Genomic DNA, 17,907 nt, shown 5'->3' with positions numbered 1-17,907 from the left:
TTGCAAGGAAACATTCAATGTTTGAATAAACTAAACAATAAACAGCTCTTAAACCTGAACCTAGTGAATAACAATATTGACATAGCCATCCTATCTGAAATCTGGGTCAAAGGCAACACAGACTGCAGCTTTACAGATTAAAATTTTTTTGGAAAACCAAGAGTGGATGGCTACGGTGGCGTTGGCTTATATATCAAAAACAGCATCCATTTTGAATCCTGTTGATAGTCTGTCTGTTGATAGGATAGAAAACATAGGAATCCAAACTCGGAACCCTAAGAATAATTGCAATATATTTAGCCTATATATTCCACCAACCACTACAATAGAACACTTCAAGCATGGTCTCAGAGACCTTATTAATTATGCGGCTAACTTACCCAGCCCTAGCATAATTGGAGGGGACTTCAATTCAAAATCAATATCATCATTATATATCTTAATATAACCTTTACCTTAACCTTAACCTTTTCTCTCAGTCCAGACCAACATTCGGTTCTAGATCAGACTTTCTGAAACAGAATCAACCTAACAGCAATCACTTCCCGATTGAAGTTACAATTAATAAGATAAATACTAATGTCACAATACAAAACACTCCACAATAGAGTGACATCTGCCTTCGAAAGTGTACATTTTTCAAGCTTAGACATCATTTAACAATCTTTGGACTACATAACCAGGGCAGACAAAATTAAAATCACAGAACCAAACAAATAAGAACCAAAAAAAAATTGTGGTGTTTAGAAGCAGAAAATTTACTCCGACTTCGAAACGCAGCGAGGCAGAAATTTTATTGTACCAAAGGTATGAAGATGCCCGAAAGTCATTAGCAGCTGAAAAGACTTCAAAATTTCATAAGAAACAAAAAAAGATCAAAAAGCCCATCCATCTGGAATAGCATCACAAATTTTAAAAAATACGAACAGATTAAACGAATTAAACACATGGGCTCCAAAATAAGATGAACAATTCCTGGAAATGTTGAAAAACAACCTATCCACGAAAGCTATATCTCCCGACCCAATCAGGGACCCAACTGTATCGTTACTACATACGCAAAACCCATTTATATAGCATATATGTATAACATGTTATAATATAATATTTATAATAATATAATAATTTTATTAATATAATATAATAATAATATAATATAAAATTTATAATAATATTATATAATAATATAAATTTATATTTCTAACCTATATAGCAACCAGAAAGCCTCAGCAAAAAGCATCCACAATATGTTGTATCGAATGATACAAACAGTTTCCTCGACAAATCTATTAATCTGCTTAATACAATATGGTTATCAGGTCAAATCCCAGAAACTTAGGGAGAGATCAAAGTATTCCCGATACAAAAAAAAAAAACACAGACCCCTCAGTGGTTTCAAACTTCAGACCTATGTGTCTCATATGCGTTCTGTTTAAGATAACAGAAGGGCTAATATAAATTGGATTGGACCACAACAGTTCATGTAATCTTCTACTACCAGATAGATGCTACTCTTCCAGGAAATTAAGATATGCCACTCTCTGCATTAATGAGTTAATAAATAAAGTCCATTCACTTAAAATGAAAGGATTTCATGTACTTGCATCGTGCCTCGATCTTCAAAAGGATTTCGACTGCGTAGACGTAGAAATTCTTGAGTCTAAGTTACAACAGCTCCAATTTAACCGTCACCATATATATTGGTTAACAAACTTTCTCCGAAAATAAGTTTTATTAAGGGAAACTGCAAACTACAACTAAACAGAGGAGTATCATAAGGTATATACAGCAGAATTACACAACCGATTATAACTGCGAACAGTTTCTATATGCAGAAACATTGCCTTAGCGTTATTATTATTTAAATATAGCTTGATTGTGATTGTGTCCTCACTTCGTGCCTCAATAACTTTAGCAATAAACAGTTTTAGTATTTTTATTTATTTTATAAATCTTATTACTTAATAGACTCGGACTTCGGGAAACTTGTAACATTAAAAAGAAAATAGTGAACAATCCCCTCTTGACACACATTGATATCCATCACATACCTAGTCACTCCGATAAATGATCTCGTGGACATGACCATGGAATGGAATTTTCACCTTAGTAAGTTAGAGAGCATTAAAAATGCCACTGCTGAAATACACAGAATTATTTAAAAGGACTCGGAGAAGGAATACGCAGAATTTGCTGCAAACAAACAGCGGTGCTACTGCACATTTTTCCCAGACAAATTGAAACCCCCCTTCCCTTAAAAATCACAATTGTAAACTTAAAACTACATTAACAGACTTCTCAGCGACAGTTATACTTTGAATAAAATGCACGTTACAATAACATAAGTGAACAATGTAACGTTTTTGATATCGTATCCCACATCTAATTCAGCTGTTCCAAGTACAAGTACTGACAGACAAAACTTTCCAGCCCTGGAAAAATACGAAGACATCTACCAAAGACACTAGAATAACAAGATGCGTAAAGACCATACATTGGTTTTGCACTATGCAGTTAATTTTTTGGTGACGCCCAAAATTGTCCTCTGTTATTCTAGTGTCTTTTCATCTACGATCTCTCTAAAAACGAAAACATAAACGCTTACCAAAGCATCATAGATTTTATACACCAAATTAAAATAAGCCTATAAATTTTTGCGACCTTAAATAATTCGCAATTTCCACGTACACGAGGGTGGCCAATTAATTCCACGACATTTACGGATGTCGCAGTAACCTAAATCACAAAAAAAAGAAACCTTACCTATAAAATAATTAGATTACTATTATTAGCTAGTAAAAGTGCGAATGAGTAATTTTAACATTTAAAATACCTATGGAAATCGGTACAAAAATTATAAAATTGAAAAATATATTTAAAACAAGAGAGAATGCTGTAATGGAGTTCTATATACCCGTTACTCAGCTAATGGAAATGCCAAATAGGGAACAAAATGAGAAAAAAGATAAAATATGTTTATAAGTGTGGGCATGATAGTTTTGGGCGGTTTGTGGGCGTTATAATGGGCGTGGTTTTTGGAAAATCGATAAAAATTTACAAAACTAATCAAAATATGAAAAAAAAATTGTGGACATGTGTAGGCATGGCAGTTTTGGGCGGTTTGTGAGCGTGGCAACATGGGTCTTCAAGCTTGCTCTGCTTCTATGTCTCATGAATTTGTGTGCTTAATCTCAGCCATCTAGCTTTTATAGTTCCTGAGATCTCGACGTTCATACGGACGGACAGACGGACAGGGCCAGATCAAAGACACTAGAATATTCTAGTGTCTTTGGACAGATCGACTCGGCTATTGATCCTGATCAAGAATATACAGCTGTGTTCAAAAAAATAGCAGTGCTTGGGACCTGCGAGTTTAAGTTAAAAAATTCCTATAATTTACAATTTTAATGGCAAAATTTTATTTATAATATCGTTAAGTATTTAATTTCAAACAATTTAGCAAATGTTTCACTTTTATTTCTTTAATAGTTTCGAAAATATAGATTAAAACAACATAATAGGCAGAAATTCTGGTGTTCACTAAAATAGCAGTGCTATGAAAAAATAGTAAAAAAAAATCAAATTGACTTAGAACGAACTAAGTTTTTCTTTTTAATGTGTTAATAAGGGCCTAATACTTGGTTGGATAGCCTTTGTTAGCCAGCACAGCCTTACACCCACGCGACATGGAGTCCACCAGGTCCTGGCAACGTTTGGGGGGTATTTTTGACTATGCATCCTGCACAACTTGCCAAATCTGAGCCTTAGACGTCGGGGATTTCTTCGACACATATTGTTTAATGTCCCCCCACAGGTTTTTAATCGGGTTTAAATCGGAAGATGATGCTGGCCACGGCATTACATCTATTCTATTTTGGGTGAACCTATTCTTAGCCGATTTGCTTCTGCGTTTCTTATCATTATCCTGTTGTAATGTCTATTTTAAGGGCATATTATATTCAGAATATGACAGTAAGACATCACTAAGAATATTTGCATAGGCGTTTTGGTCTCTAATACCATAAATCATATGGTATGGACTCATACCATTGTAAAAAAAACAAGCCCATACCAGGATTTTAGGTCCACCATGATTGAAAGTCATCAGTGGGTGTTTTGGGTGGTACTCCGAGTTTGGAGGTCATCAGATATACTGCAGTGAACCAGTTCCACCAAATAGCACTATTTTTGACCCATCAATCCAAAGGATATTACGCCATTTGGAGACTGGCCAGATTAGGTAGGCTTAACCTTGCCTTAATATGCCTAGGGCTAAGTAGGGGATCCTTTCATGGACTCCTCGCTCTTAAATTTTGATTCAGCAGTCATCCCTGAATAGTAACGTCGCTTATTCCCAAGTTCAGCTCAGACTTTATGGTCCCAAAGAATGCAAAAGGATAGACTTTGCTGTAGGGAACTATGCGACAATCGTCTATACCTGTGGTTTTACGTATGGTACCACGGTTTTCGGGCTTCCATTCATATTTAATGGCATTGGATACCATTTTGGCAGAACATTCAAGGGATTTTTGAATGTCCTTATATGTTTTTCCTTCCTTTCTAAGCTTAAAAATTAGCATTCTTTTCTCCTGGGAGCAGTGGTGTCCTCTACCCACTAAAATAAAATTTTTTTAGTTTTTTTTTAAATTATTGCCCTTTAAAATATACGAATTAACTTAACCAAACTCACTTTTTAGAAAATATTTATCATTTCGAGACTTTACGATGGACAAAACAAGAGACTGCTATTATTATGAACAGCCTAAAAGTGGTGAATTTGCTCAAGAATGTAAATAAAAAAAGGATAACATGAAAAACTGACGGGATTTTCTTTTTTCCTATATCTATACATTCCATTTTACAAAAATAAGTGGAATAAAAAGTGGATTCCAAAAAGGGACATGGAGAAATTCATTTATGTTTCTTAGTTTCCATCGCACTGCTATTTTTTTGAACACAGCTGTATATATTTTTGAGGTCGGAAACAATTCCTTTAATTTGTTACAAACTTTTCAACGTCTCTAATAGTATTCCAAACACCATCCCACCTCGTAATGCGGTTACATATTTATGACAAATTTTCTTATTTAAATTGAAATTATATTTTTATTAAAGTGACAAGGTTTTTTTTTTTTGAATGCCAGTTTTAAAATAATAAAAAACATATTAAAAAATTACCATCATAATATTCGGATGTAGACTTGTAGAGAATTATGTACTATTTTGTATAACACAAATGTAAATAGTTGTATAGTGGTTGTTTTATTGTAAAGCCTCAAAGTTAATCTTCATATAAGTCGATATCAAAATTGTAAATTCGATATATTTAGGCATATTTTTTTAGATTTTTTTTTTTTTTCGTTAGTCTTTATTTGACTGTATTGTGATAAAATGTTTTTTGTTGAAAAAATTGCTACTTATCTGAAGAAAATGCAATACATGAAAAACATATATTTAAAGAATGTATTTTATTAGTTACATACATATCTATATGTTCACAGAATATCTATTTTTCATCATGATACACAGTTCTCCGACTTTTAGCAGTTTGCCCACAATCGTTCAATCATTTCATTCCTCACTTTAATAATTCGGCAGTACTGGCAGTATCTAGATTGTCCCCATGTCGTAAAAATCTGTGACAAAAATTAATTGAAATGCAGTTGACATTCTTTTGGGGATGTTCTCACACCAAATTCCATAACCGAGCTTAAAAATAACAAAATTTTCGAAAAAAGACCACAAAATACAAATATTTTTACAGATCATTAGTTTTCTTCCATAATGTTTTGGTTCCGTCCGTCAAATTTAATTTTCTGTATCCTCAAGTCTCATTTATGACTATATTTCGAGTAACGCTAAATTTCAGTTTCGAGTTCTAAAGAAAACTTAAAGGACAAACGTAAAAAGGGAAGTTTGTATTTTTTCTTTTTACTGTGGAGAGATGCACATCGTCACTCTACATACATTCAAACATTCTTTATGTGAATGAAGGTACTACATAGATAAACGCTACGAGGTCTCTTTATTATAATATGAAATATTAAAGTACGTGAGTGATTTCTAATATGGAAATCGAATCAAAGTGACAGCCTTAGTAAAGCGGACTTAAATTCGTATGCTGTGCAAACATTTATAAATTATTAATTCATAAGTACAGTTTCTTGATTAAACCGAAGTGGTTTCTATTTAACCATCAGAGGATTCTGAGGTATTTAGATTACAAAGAAAAAAACTGTAATAGGATCGGTTTCGACCATATTTTTTGAAGAACTAATTTGAAGAATTAATATAAAACGCCTAGTTATAAATAAGATAATCAGGGTTCAATGGGCAAGTAAAACCGAATATTTTGTGATATACTTTTTGTAATAGTTCTTGTGAAGCATGATATGACAAAAACTTTTGTTTCCTTTTAAAATCCTCCTTCCTCACTTCGCATTCTAAACATGATCGTAGCTCCTGCGAAACGAACGATAGAGGCAGCAAGCGAACAGTATAGTGAGCATCTATTGAAACATTTTTTGTTAATATAATTAAGTACATATTAGTTTATCTTCGCACCTGTATACCCGCCACTCCCAAAACAACGGAGGCCAAAATTAAAGTCTTCGAATCCAAAATCTCTAAGAGATTCTGCAAGCAGCCATGCTGAGTTGCGTGAACATTTGTACATTCCTTGGCCTCGCTTAAATTAATAAGAGAACAGCAGGCTGCAGGTAGGGTACTATTACGAAAAATGGTTTCCCAGTCGTTGGGCCCATTGATGCCGCAACAATCTAGTTCGGTTTGCAGCAAAGTCCAAGCATCGCGATAGTCGACCCGTTCCTTGTAGTGCTGCATGGTCGAGTTAAACTGACACTCCATAATCTGATGAAGACCGGTATGCTTCACATAGCCAGCAAGGCCCAGTCCGATCTCAAACAAAAATATCACGACCGCAAGGAGGGCAAAGCTGAATATCATACAGCTGCTTTCTTTTAAGGCTCCACAACATCCCAAGAAGCATATGACTGCTACAGCGGCACCGACAATAATTAGTATGATAGGAGCGGTCCAGACGTGATCGCTAACGAAGCTCGAATAATGTGAATAGTTTAGTTGGACCATGCCTCCCACCAGAAAAATAAGAAGCCCAGTGAGCTTTGTTAGATAAGTGACATATAATGTTAGATAAGACACATATATTGTATATTACAATATTTATAAATGTTAAAATATTTAAATTAAATAATTTTTTAAATGAGAAAAAAACATTATAATATTAAATAAAAATATCGTAAAAGTATTCTGTCCAAAATTCAATTTTTTTATTCGAAATCTTTTTTAAGAGGGCCTCTTAATAAAAAGAATAATTGACAATTCACAGTCCCGCATTAATTGTTTTATATTTTCAGACATGTATACAGGACAAGGAATAAGTAATTTGATCTAAATTAAAGCTTTGAAACAAATTTCAATCTTCACTCTACAAGAGATATAAAATAAGATAATTACACAGGGGTCAACGTGTCCAATTTAATATTTTAAAACATAAATTAGAGCCCCACTTAAGCTAAAATTGCAATCAACTATATTAAATAGTTGAAAGTGATGCTGACTTACCGCAAAAAGAAGATTGCAAAAGAATGTCAAGTATTTTACACATGTTAAGCCGCCGGATGCCATTATACTTCAATGAGTAAAAGTATTGCTTCGTTACTCGCTAGCTGCTTTATTTGGACTGTGGGCAAAAAGGGGTTTGGCAAAATTTTAAATAGATTGGCAGGAAAACGGCGACAATAAACTAATCACAACAACTAATCAATAAAATGTTTGGCCCCACACACTTCTGGTTCCAAATTACGAGTAATTCAAAACTCTAACCAATGCTCTGACTATGCCAACCACGAAATCATAAGCACCGCAGACCGCCGGTTCTGACATACATAGACTGCCCGTCTAGGTGGCAATTGTGTTGTGTGTCCTAGTTTCAAACGTAATAGTATTTTGTATTTAATAAATAGAGTAACAACATATCAAACTATAATATATATATGCGTACAAATCGATATATTGGTAGTATGAAAATAAAAATCTATTAATAGTTATAATCATTTTCCATTAAAAAACAAATATTTCTTATATAATTTCTTATCTCATATAAGCTTAAAAAAAGAACGCTATAGTCAAATGCTGCTACTATAAGATACGCGATACTGAGCTAATAGAAGTACCACAGGAAAAGGGAGGTTTAAATACTAAATCATAAATTGACTGTAAACTACAATCTTTGGAAATACATTTTTAAAAAGAAGACGCCCCTCATATCTAAACTTTAAAAATTAAGATGTTGAAGAAAAATGAACCAACTGCCTAACGCTTTTTAAGCTCAAATACGTTTAGGATTCATTTGTATAAGTACTCCGCTAAAGTGATATTGATAGAATAAGGTTCGAACACACCGGTCTTTTGATTGTTGTCTGTTATTCTGTATATACTTCAGAGGGGAAATGGATAAAGGTAATTTAAAAAGATATTTACGGTTAACGATATGTATTTCCTGTATTGAGTTCCGGAGGTGTTTCAATCGAAAATGCACAATTTTACCGAATCTTCACAATGACAACTATTTCGTACATTTCCCTTACAAAATAAATTAAATTAAACAAACTTTGTATTAAAAACTGTTAAATGAATTGAACAAGATCCTTGAATATCAGATACCCGTTACTCAAAAAAAATAACAAAATTAAAATTAAAATATCCGAAGTGTGGACGTTGCGATTATTGGTGGTTTTTAGAAGAACCACCATATAACTGTGGGCGTACCAGAACTTTTTTTGGTAAATCGATAGAAATTTAAAAGACTAATACAAGAATGAAATAAGAGGGAATAATAATAATTTTTAATTTTTTTTTTAATTTAAAATATCGATAGACATCGGGGAAAATAATAAGAAGAAATAAGGGATTTGTGGGCGTGGAAACAATTTTACCAAATCGATAAAAATTTAAAAGACTAATAAAAATATAAAAAATGATCAAAATATTTTTCAAAAGTGTGGTCGTGACAGGATTGGGCGGTTTGTTGGCGTTAGAGTGGGCATGGCAATACGTTTTTTATCAAATCGATAGGAATTTACAAAACTAACAAGAGAGAATGCTGTAGTCGTGTTCCCAGACTATCAGATAGCTAGTGGTAATGAATTTCATCATTCTTTTGGGATATCGATAGCTACTGGGAAATAAAATGAAAACAATTTAAAAATTGTTTCAAAGTGTAAAAAGGGACCGGTTTGGCTGTTAGAGTGGGCGTGTCAAAAAAAATCGATAGAAATTTACAGGACTAATAAAATTATAAAAAAATATACAATAATTTTTTTTTAATGTGTGCGTGGCAGTTTAGGGCGGCTTTATTGCGTTCGAGTGGGCGTGGCAAAAAGTTTTTTGGAAAATCCATAGAAATTTACAGACCAATAAAACAAAAACTAAAAAAAAAAAAAAATTCACAAATGTGGGACTGGCAGTTTTGGGCGGTTTTAGGGCGTTAGAGTGGACGAGCCAAATTTTTTTGGTGCAAATCCATAGAAATTTACAAGAAAAAATATCAAAACATTTTTCAAAAGTGTGGTTGTGGCAGTTTTATGCGGTTTGTGGGCGTTAGAGTGGTGGTGGCAACATGGGTCAAGCTTGCGCTGCATCTATGTCTCTAGAATCTGTATGCTGAACTTAACATTCTAGCTTTTATAATTCCTGAGATCTCGACGTTCATACGGACAGACGTTCAAGGAGAGGTCGACTCGGCTATTCATCCTGATCAAGAATATATACATATATATACTTTATATGGTCGGAAACGACTCCTTCTGCCTGTTACATACTTCTAACGAACGGGTATAAAAATAGGAAAATATGTTTTGATAATTTTCTAAAGAGTGGGCGTATCGGTTTTGGGTGGTTTGCAATAAACATGCACTGCGTTTATATCTCCAGAATCTTTATGCTTAATCTCAATATTGTAGGTTTTATGGACAACGACAAACTAGGAAGGACAGGAATGCATATGTATGTACATATGTTGCTGTAATAGTTTTGAAGTTTGAATGAGTTTAAACTCTGCAATTAAATAGGTCGGTTTTCAAATTTCTAGTGCCACCCCACCACCGGCAAATAGGCCAGACATCGGAATTCCAAGCAATGGGAAAGGAATAGAAAACAAAATCAATAGCTTAGAAATTGTGTCAGCTGCATAAAAAGTGGCTACACCTGTCACACTGATGCCAATGTACGGTAAAATATACACATCAGCCATATATTTCTTATTAATGCGTAATAAAGCTTAATTCGAAACCAGTTTGGATATGCGTATGTGTTAAGTGTTAATACATACATAAATACTTTATAAGGTGGAAAAAGGGTTCTTCTACCTGTAGTGAGTGAATTTTTACTCTACGATTTCCTATCATTTCTAATACTTTGGATTGCAGAAGCAAGCTTTGATTGGTAGTGTTCCCATTCCTGAGTTTATAGTTATAGACCGCTGCGACAAACGATCAGCGAAGATTAATTGTGATGAGAGCAGTTTAATGGTCCTGTCTGACTTATTTATATTAAACCGTTTTTGGTTTAAGCAAAATATGAGTTTAGTTCTCGAAAAAAACATTGCCTTTAGTTCACACTGCTACCTTGAATTTAAGCAATTAGTTTGGTTAAACCTAACAATTTGTCTCTAACAAACTTAGCTATTTATTTGAGAAGACAAACAAATCCTTTGCACAATCTGTCTCCTTGAAAGTGTCCTTGTGTCCTTGCGCTAGTGCGATTAGGACACTGTGCGTAACTAGGGGATCCTGCTCTCTCCAATTGTCATATACAGCTGTGTTCATAAAAATAGCAGTGCGAGGGAAACTAATAAATACGAAGGTATATTTCCATGTCCTATTTCGAAATCGACTTTTTATTACACTTATTTTCGTAAAATGGAATGTGTAGATAGGGAAAAAAAAGAAAACTCCGATAGTTTTTATGTTATCCTTTTTTTATTTGCAATCTTGAGCAAAATCACAACCTTTAGGCTGTTCATAAGAATAGCCATTGTCTGGTTTTTACCAATGTAAAGTCCCGAAATTATCAATATTTTCTAAGAAGTGAGTTTGGTTAAGTTAATTCGTATATTTAAAAGGTCAATAAATAAAAAAAGAAAAAATTATATTTTAGTGGGTAGAGAACACCACTGCTCCCAGGAGAAAAGAATGTCAATTCTTAAGCTAACAAAGGATGGAAAATCAAGTAAGGACATTCAAAAAACCCTTGAATGTTCTGCCAAAATGGTATCCAATGCCATTAAATATGAATGGAAGCCCGAAAACCGTGGTACCATACGTAAAACCACAGATATAGAGCATCGACGTATAGTTCCTTACAGCAACGTCTATCCTTTTGCATCCTTTAGGGACATATAGTCTGAGCTGAACTTGGGAATCAGCGACGTTACAATTCGGAGACGACTACTGAATCAAAATTTCAGTGCGAATAGTCCACGATAGGGTCCCCTACTTAGACCTATGCATATTATGCAAGGTTAAGCTTCCCTAAAACCTACTTAAACTGGTCAGTCTCCAAATGGCTTTATATCCTTTGGACTGATGGGTCAAAAATAGTTCTATTTGGTAGTATTTTGTATTTAATAAATAGAGTAACAACATATCAAACTATAATATATATATGCGTACAAATCGATATATTGGTAGTATGAAAATAAAAATCTATTAATAGTTATAATCATTTTTCATTAAAAAACAAATATTTCTTATATAATTTCTTATCTCATATAAGCTTAAAAAAAGAACGCTATAGTCAAATGCTGCTACTATAAGATACGCGATACTGAGCTAATAGAAGTACCACAGGAAAAGGGAGGTTTAAATACTAAATCATAAATTGACTGTAAACTACAATCTTTGGAAATACATTTTTAAAAAGAAGACGCCCCTCATATCTAAACTTTAAAAATTAAGATGTTGAAGAAAAATGAACCAACTGCCTAACGCTTTTTAAGCTCAAATACGTTTAGGATTCATTTGTATAAGTACTCCGCTAAAGTGATATTGATAGAATAAGGTTCGAACACACCGGTCTTTTGATTGTTGTCTGTTATTCTGTATATACTTCAGAGGGGAAATGGATAAAGGTAATTTAAAAAGATATTTACGGTTAACGATATGTATTTCCTGTATTGAGTTCCGGAGGTGTTTCAATCGAAAATGCACAATTTTACCGAATCTTCACAATGACAACTATTTCGTACATTTCCCTTACAAAATAAATTAAATTAAACAAACTTTGTATTAAAAACTGTTAAATGAATTGAACAAGATCCTTGAATATCAGATACCCGTTACTCAAAAAAAATAACAAAATTAAAATTAAAATATCCGAAGTGTGGACGTTGCGATTATTGGTGGTTTTTAGAAGAACCACCATATAACTGTGGGCGTACCAGAACTTTTTTTGGTAAATCGATAGAAATTTAAAAGACTAATACAAGAATGAAATAAGAGGGAATAATAATAATTTTTAATTTTTTTTTTAATTTAAAATATCGATAGACATCGGGGAAAATAATAAGAAGAAATAAGGGATTTGTGGGCGTGGAAACAATTTTACCAAATCGATAAAAATTTAAAAGACTAATAAAAATATAAAAAATGATCAAAATATTTTTCAAAAGTGTGGTCGTGACCGGATTGGGCGGTTTGTTGGCGTTAGAGTGGGCATGGCAATACGTTTTTTATCAAATCGATAGGAATTTACAAAACTAACAAGAGAGAATGCTGTAGTCGTGTTCCCAGACTATCAGATAGCTAGTGGTAATGAATTTCATCATTCTTTTGGGATATCGATAGCTACTGGGAAATAAAATGAAAACAATTTAAAAATTGTTTCAAAGTGTAAAAAGGGACCGGTTTGGCTGTTAGAGTGGGCGTGTCAAAAAAAATCGATAGAAATTTACAGGACTAATAAAATTATAAAAAAATATACAATAATTTTTTTTTAATGTGTGCGTGGCAGTTTAGGGCGGCTTTATTGCGTTCGAGTGGGCGTGGCAAAAAGTTTTTTGGAAAATCCATAGAAATTTACAGACCAATAAAACAAAAACTAAAAAAAAAAAAAAATTCACAAATGTGGGACTGGCAGTTTTGGGCGGTTTTAGGGCGTTAGAGTGGACGAGCCAAATTTTTTTGGTGCAAATCCATAGAAATTTACAAGAAAAAATATCAAAACATTTTTCAAAAGTGTGGTTGTGGCAGTTTTATGCGGTTTGTGGGCGTTAGAGTGGTGGTGGCAACATGGGTCAAGCTTGCGCTGCATCTATGTCTCTAGAATCTGTATGCTGAACTTAACATTCTAGCTTTTATAATTCCTGAGATCTCGACGTTCATACGGACAGACGTTCAAGGAGAGGTCGACTCGGCTATTCATCCTGATCAAGAATATATACATATATATACTTTATATGGTCGGAAACGACTCCTTCTGCCTGTTACATACTTCTAACGAACGGGTATAAAAATAGGAAAATATGTTTTGATAATTTTCTAAAGAGTGGGCGTATCGGTTTTGGGTGGTTTGCAATAAACATGCACTGCGTTTATATCTCCAGAATCTTTATGCTTAATCTCAATATTGTAGGTTTTATGGACAACGACAAACTAGGAAGGACAGGAATGCATATGTATGTACATATGTTGCTGTAATAGTTTTGAAGTTTGAATGAGTTTAAACTCTGCAATTAAATAGGTCGGTTTTCAAATTTCTAGTGCCACCCCACCACCGGCAAATAGGCCAGACATCGGAATTCCAAGCAATGGGAAAGGAATAGAAGACAAAATCAATAGCTTAGAAATTGTGTCAGCTGCATAAAAAGTGGCTACACCTGTCACACTGATGCCAATGTACGGTAAAATATACACATCAGCCATATATTTCTTATTAATGCGTAATAAAGCTTAATTCGAAACCAGTTTGGATATGCGTATGTGTTAAGTGTTAATACATACATAAATACTTTATAAGGTGGAAAAAGGGTTCTTCTACCTGTAGTGAGTGAATTTTTACTCTACGATTTCCTATCATTTCTAATACTTTGGATTGCAGAAGCAAGCTTTGATTGGTAGTGTTCCCATTCCTGAGTTTATAGTTATAGACCGCTGCGACAAACGATCAGCGAAGATTAATTGTGATGAGAGCAGTTTAATGGTCCTGTCTGACTTATTTATATTAAACCGTTTTTGGTTTAAGCAAAATATGAGTTTAGTTCTCGAAAAAAACATTGCCTTTAGTTCACACTGCTACCTTGAATTTAAGCAATTAGTTTGGTTAAACCTAACAATTTGTCTCTAACAAACTTAGCTATTTATTTGAGAAGACAAACAAATCCTTTGCACAATCTGTCTCCTTGAAAGTGTCCTTGTGTCCTTGCGCTAGTGCGATTAGGACACTGTGCGTAACTAGGGGCTCCTGCTCTCTCCAATTGTCATATACAGCTGTGTTCATAAAAATAGCAGTGCGAGGGAAACTAATAAATACGAAGGTATATTTCCATGTCCTATTTCGAAATCGACTTTTTATTACACTTATTTTCGTAAAATGGAATGTGTAGATAGGGAAAAAAAAGAAAACTCCGATAGTTTTTATGTTATCCTTTTTTTATTTGCATTCTTGAGCAAAATCACAACCTTTAGGCTGTTCATAAGAATAGCCATTGTCTGGTTTTGACCAATGTAAAGTCCCGAAATTATCAATATTTTCTAAGAAGTGAGTTTGGTTAAGTTAATTCGTATATTTAAAAGGTCAATAAATAAAAAAAGAAAAAATTATATTTTAGTGGGTAGAGAACACCACTGCTCCCAGGAGAAAAGAATGTCAATTCTTAAGCTAACAAAGGATGGAAAATCAAGTAAGGACATTCAAAAAACCCTTGAATGTTCTGCCAAAATGGTATCCAATGCCATTAAATATGAATGGAAGCCCGAAAACCGTGGTACCATACGTAAAACCACAGATATAGAGCATCGACGTATAGTTCCTTACAGCAACGTCTATCCTTTTGCATCCTTTAGGGACATATAGTCTGAGCTGAACTTGGGAATCAGCGACGTTACAATTCGGAGACGACTACTGAATCAAAATTTCAGTGCGAATAGTCCACGATAGGGTCCCCTACTTAGACCTATGCATATTATGCAAGGTTAAGCTTCCCTAAAACCTACTTAAACTGGTCAGTCTCCAAATGGCTTTATATCCTTTGGACTGATGGGTCAAAAATAGTTCTATTTGGTGGAACTGGTTCACTACAGTATATCTGACGACCTCCAAACACGGAGCACCACCCAAAACACCCACTGAAGACTTTCAATCATGGTGGACCTAAAATCATGGTATGGGCTTGTTTTTTTTACAATGTTATGAGTCCATACCATATGATGTATGGTATTATAGACCAAAACGCATATGAAAATATACTTAGTGATGTCTTATTGTCATATTCTGAATATAATATGCCCTTAAAATGGACATTCCAACAGGATAATGATCCGAAACACACAAGCAATTCGGATAAGAATGGGTTCACCCAAAATCGAATTGATGTAATGCCTTGGCCAGCACCACCTTCCAATTTAAACACGATTGAAAACGTGTGGGGGGACATTAAACAAAATGTGTCGACGCCTAAGGCTCAGATTTGGCAAGTTTTGCAGGATGCATGGTCAAAAATACCCCCCAAACGTTGCCAGGACCTGGTGGACTCCATGCCGCGTGGGTATAAGGCTGTACTGGCTAACAAATGCTATCCCACCAAGTATTAGGCCCTAATTAACACATAAAAGATGAAAATGAAAGATGAAAAACTTATAAGAAAGTTCGTTCTTAGTAAAATTTAATTTTGTTACTATTTTTTTATAGCACTGCTATTTCAGAGAACACCAGAATTTCTGCCTATTATGTTGTTTTAATCTATATTTTCGAAACTATTGTGAAACATTTGTTAAGTAGTTTAAAAATAAATACCTAACGATATTATAGAAAAAATTTGAAATTGGAAATTGCCTATATACAGAGGTGGTCAAAAGTTTTTACACAACGAGCTTTTTTTCAATTAGTTGACAATTGAAAAAGAACCCGTTGTGTAAATACTTTTTACCACCTCTGTATATAGGCAATTTCCACACTTTGGGAGCTTTTGACTGAGCGTTTGCGCCTCTCCAATTAGGCGCATCCCAGCACCCGGAACACCATCCACTACGACTTGGAGCAACTAGCGAGGGATGTATCACACCGGACCGCAGACCCTGCTTGCCGCAAGCACACAAACTAGTCAACAGAATCACTCTCCACACTCTAGATCTCAGATAGCACAGGGAGAAGTGCATATTGGTCGGCCGCATCCCTCTCTCGAATCACTTTTCCACTCACCCACCTACACACATACACACAATTACTCCTGCAGGGCAATGGTAGTACCAATTTGTATGGCGCAAGGGACCGCATCATCTATTGCAGCTGGTTAGTTTCACCCAAATATTAATACCTTTTAAATGTAGGACCAGGACCCAACGGTTTCGTTGATTAACTCGCACCCGCTCTCTAATCACGGAACAACAACACTTGATGGATGTTTTCAAGTGGGACTTAAGTAGAGCTGCGATGCGATAGTTCCAAGGGAGGTATCGATAGTGCAGAGTCATCGATACCTCACGCCAATCATCGATTGCTGACTGACTCCACTACTTCCTATATTTTCCAGGTGCTGGAAACATTATTTCAAGAAACCTAAATTTGGTTAATTTCTGCAGTTGATTGGCTTGGATTCGTTGTTCACATTTTATTGCCGTGTTGATGCTTAAACCGCTTTTTCGCTTTTCAGCATTAAATCTTGTATAAGTGAATCCAACGCTATTTTAATGTTGATCTTTTCATGATTGATAAATATTCTTGTATCGCTGCTTCAACTGTCCCTACTTACAAATTACCCATATATTGAGAAGTGGACAATACATGAAACCTTAAAGGTGAAAATGATTTACTGTATACCAAAGCAGCAAAAATAAGACAATTACCTTCAGTATATTCAAGAAATGTGCCTAAAGAAACGTGTAATAACGTACAATTGCGGGTGATTTTGAGTTGCCACACCAACATTTACATAGTTTGGGAGCTGCCATCCTGCCGTATACAGAAGTCGGGAGTTGCCATATTTTTACCAAAGTGTACTGGATTCGAATCGTTACGAACATTTACATGATATACCTCCCTCCCAATAGGTAACGGTATTTTCACATCAGTCATATTCTACGTTATAGTAAAATTCTATGAATGATTTCACAATATACCAAGCTCATTGCGCACCATCGTCTTGCCAGCGCAGTGGTCGAACTATGTTAATAATGTGACAGACACGTACAATAATCAAAATAAATTCATAATGTGACATATATAAGTTAGAACGTTCTCAAGAACTCAAAAACGCTTTAAAAAATTTTCACCGTGTCACAGCACTCCGTTCTGCTTTTGATTTAACTTTTTAACACACCTTTTCGGCAAAAATAGAGTGGAATCGGTTTTGTTTATTAACTTTTACATTTTATAAGTATCAGAAAATGTGGTTGTACTCGCAACTCATCTGGGGGAAATGCAAATTGTAAAAAAACTTAAAAATTTTTCAAAATAGTTGGCGTGGCCGTTTGTCCGCGTATTGCGTTTAAGTGGGCGTGGCAATCTTTCTTTCTTTGGCAATCGATAGAAATTTGAGCGAGAAATTTGATTTGGACTAAAAAAATTATGAAAAAAGATCAATAATTGTTTAAAAATGTGGGCGTGGCAGTTTTGGGCGGTTTAAGGGCGTTGAACTGGGCGTGGCAAAAT

At 34.5% G+C, this 17,907-nt stretch overlaps 1 protein-coding gene across 2 annotated transcripts in view; it reads right to left on the bottom strand.

Moving 5' to 3' along the window:
- LOC6618276 (cytosolic 10-formyltetrahydrofolate dehydrogenase) overlaps nucleotides 1–16,693 on the bottom strand; it is a 34,478-nt gene extending 17,785 nt beyond the window's left edge. The window contains exons 1-4 of one of the 2 annotated variants that reach the window (XM_002042510.2): nucleotides 16,574–16,693; nucleotides 7,606–7,723; nucleotides 6,565–7,143; nucleotides 5,441–6,509 (exon numbers count right to left, since the gene is read on the bottom strand). In XM_002042510.2, the coding sequence (XP_002042546.1) occupies nucleotides 6,444–6,509; nucleotides 6,565–7,143; nucleotides 7,606–7,668 (708 nt within the window). In that variant the 5' untranslated portion in view covers nucleotides 7,669–7,723; nucleotides 16,574–16,693 and the 3' untranslated portion in view covers nucleotides 5,441–6,443. Of the gene's footprint in view, nucleotides 1–5,440; nucleotides 6,510–6,564; nucleotides 7,144–7,605; nucleotides 7,724–16,573 lie in introns of those variants that run through there. The other variant, XM_032713915.1, reaches the window with a different exon arrangement.
- Between the last annotated feature and the right edge of the window lie 1,214 nt (nucleotides 16,694–17,907).

This window comes from Drosophila sechellia, chromosome 2L, assembly GCF_004382195.2.
Source record: "Drosophila sechellia strain sech25 chromosome 2L, ASM438219v1, whole genome shotgun sequence".
NCBI classification, from domain to species: Eukaryota; Metazoa; Arthropoda; class Insecta; order Diptera; family Drosophilidae; genus Drosophila; species Drosophila sechellia.
The sequence above is the reverse complement of the archived record's forward strand: the minus strand, read 5'-3'. Positions and strand labels throughout refer to the sequence as shown.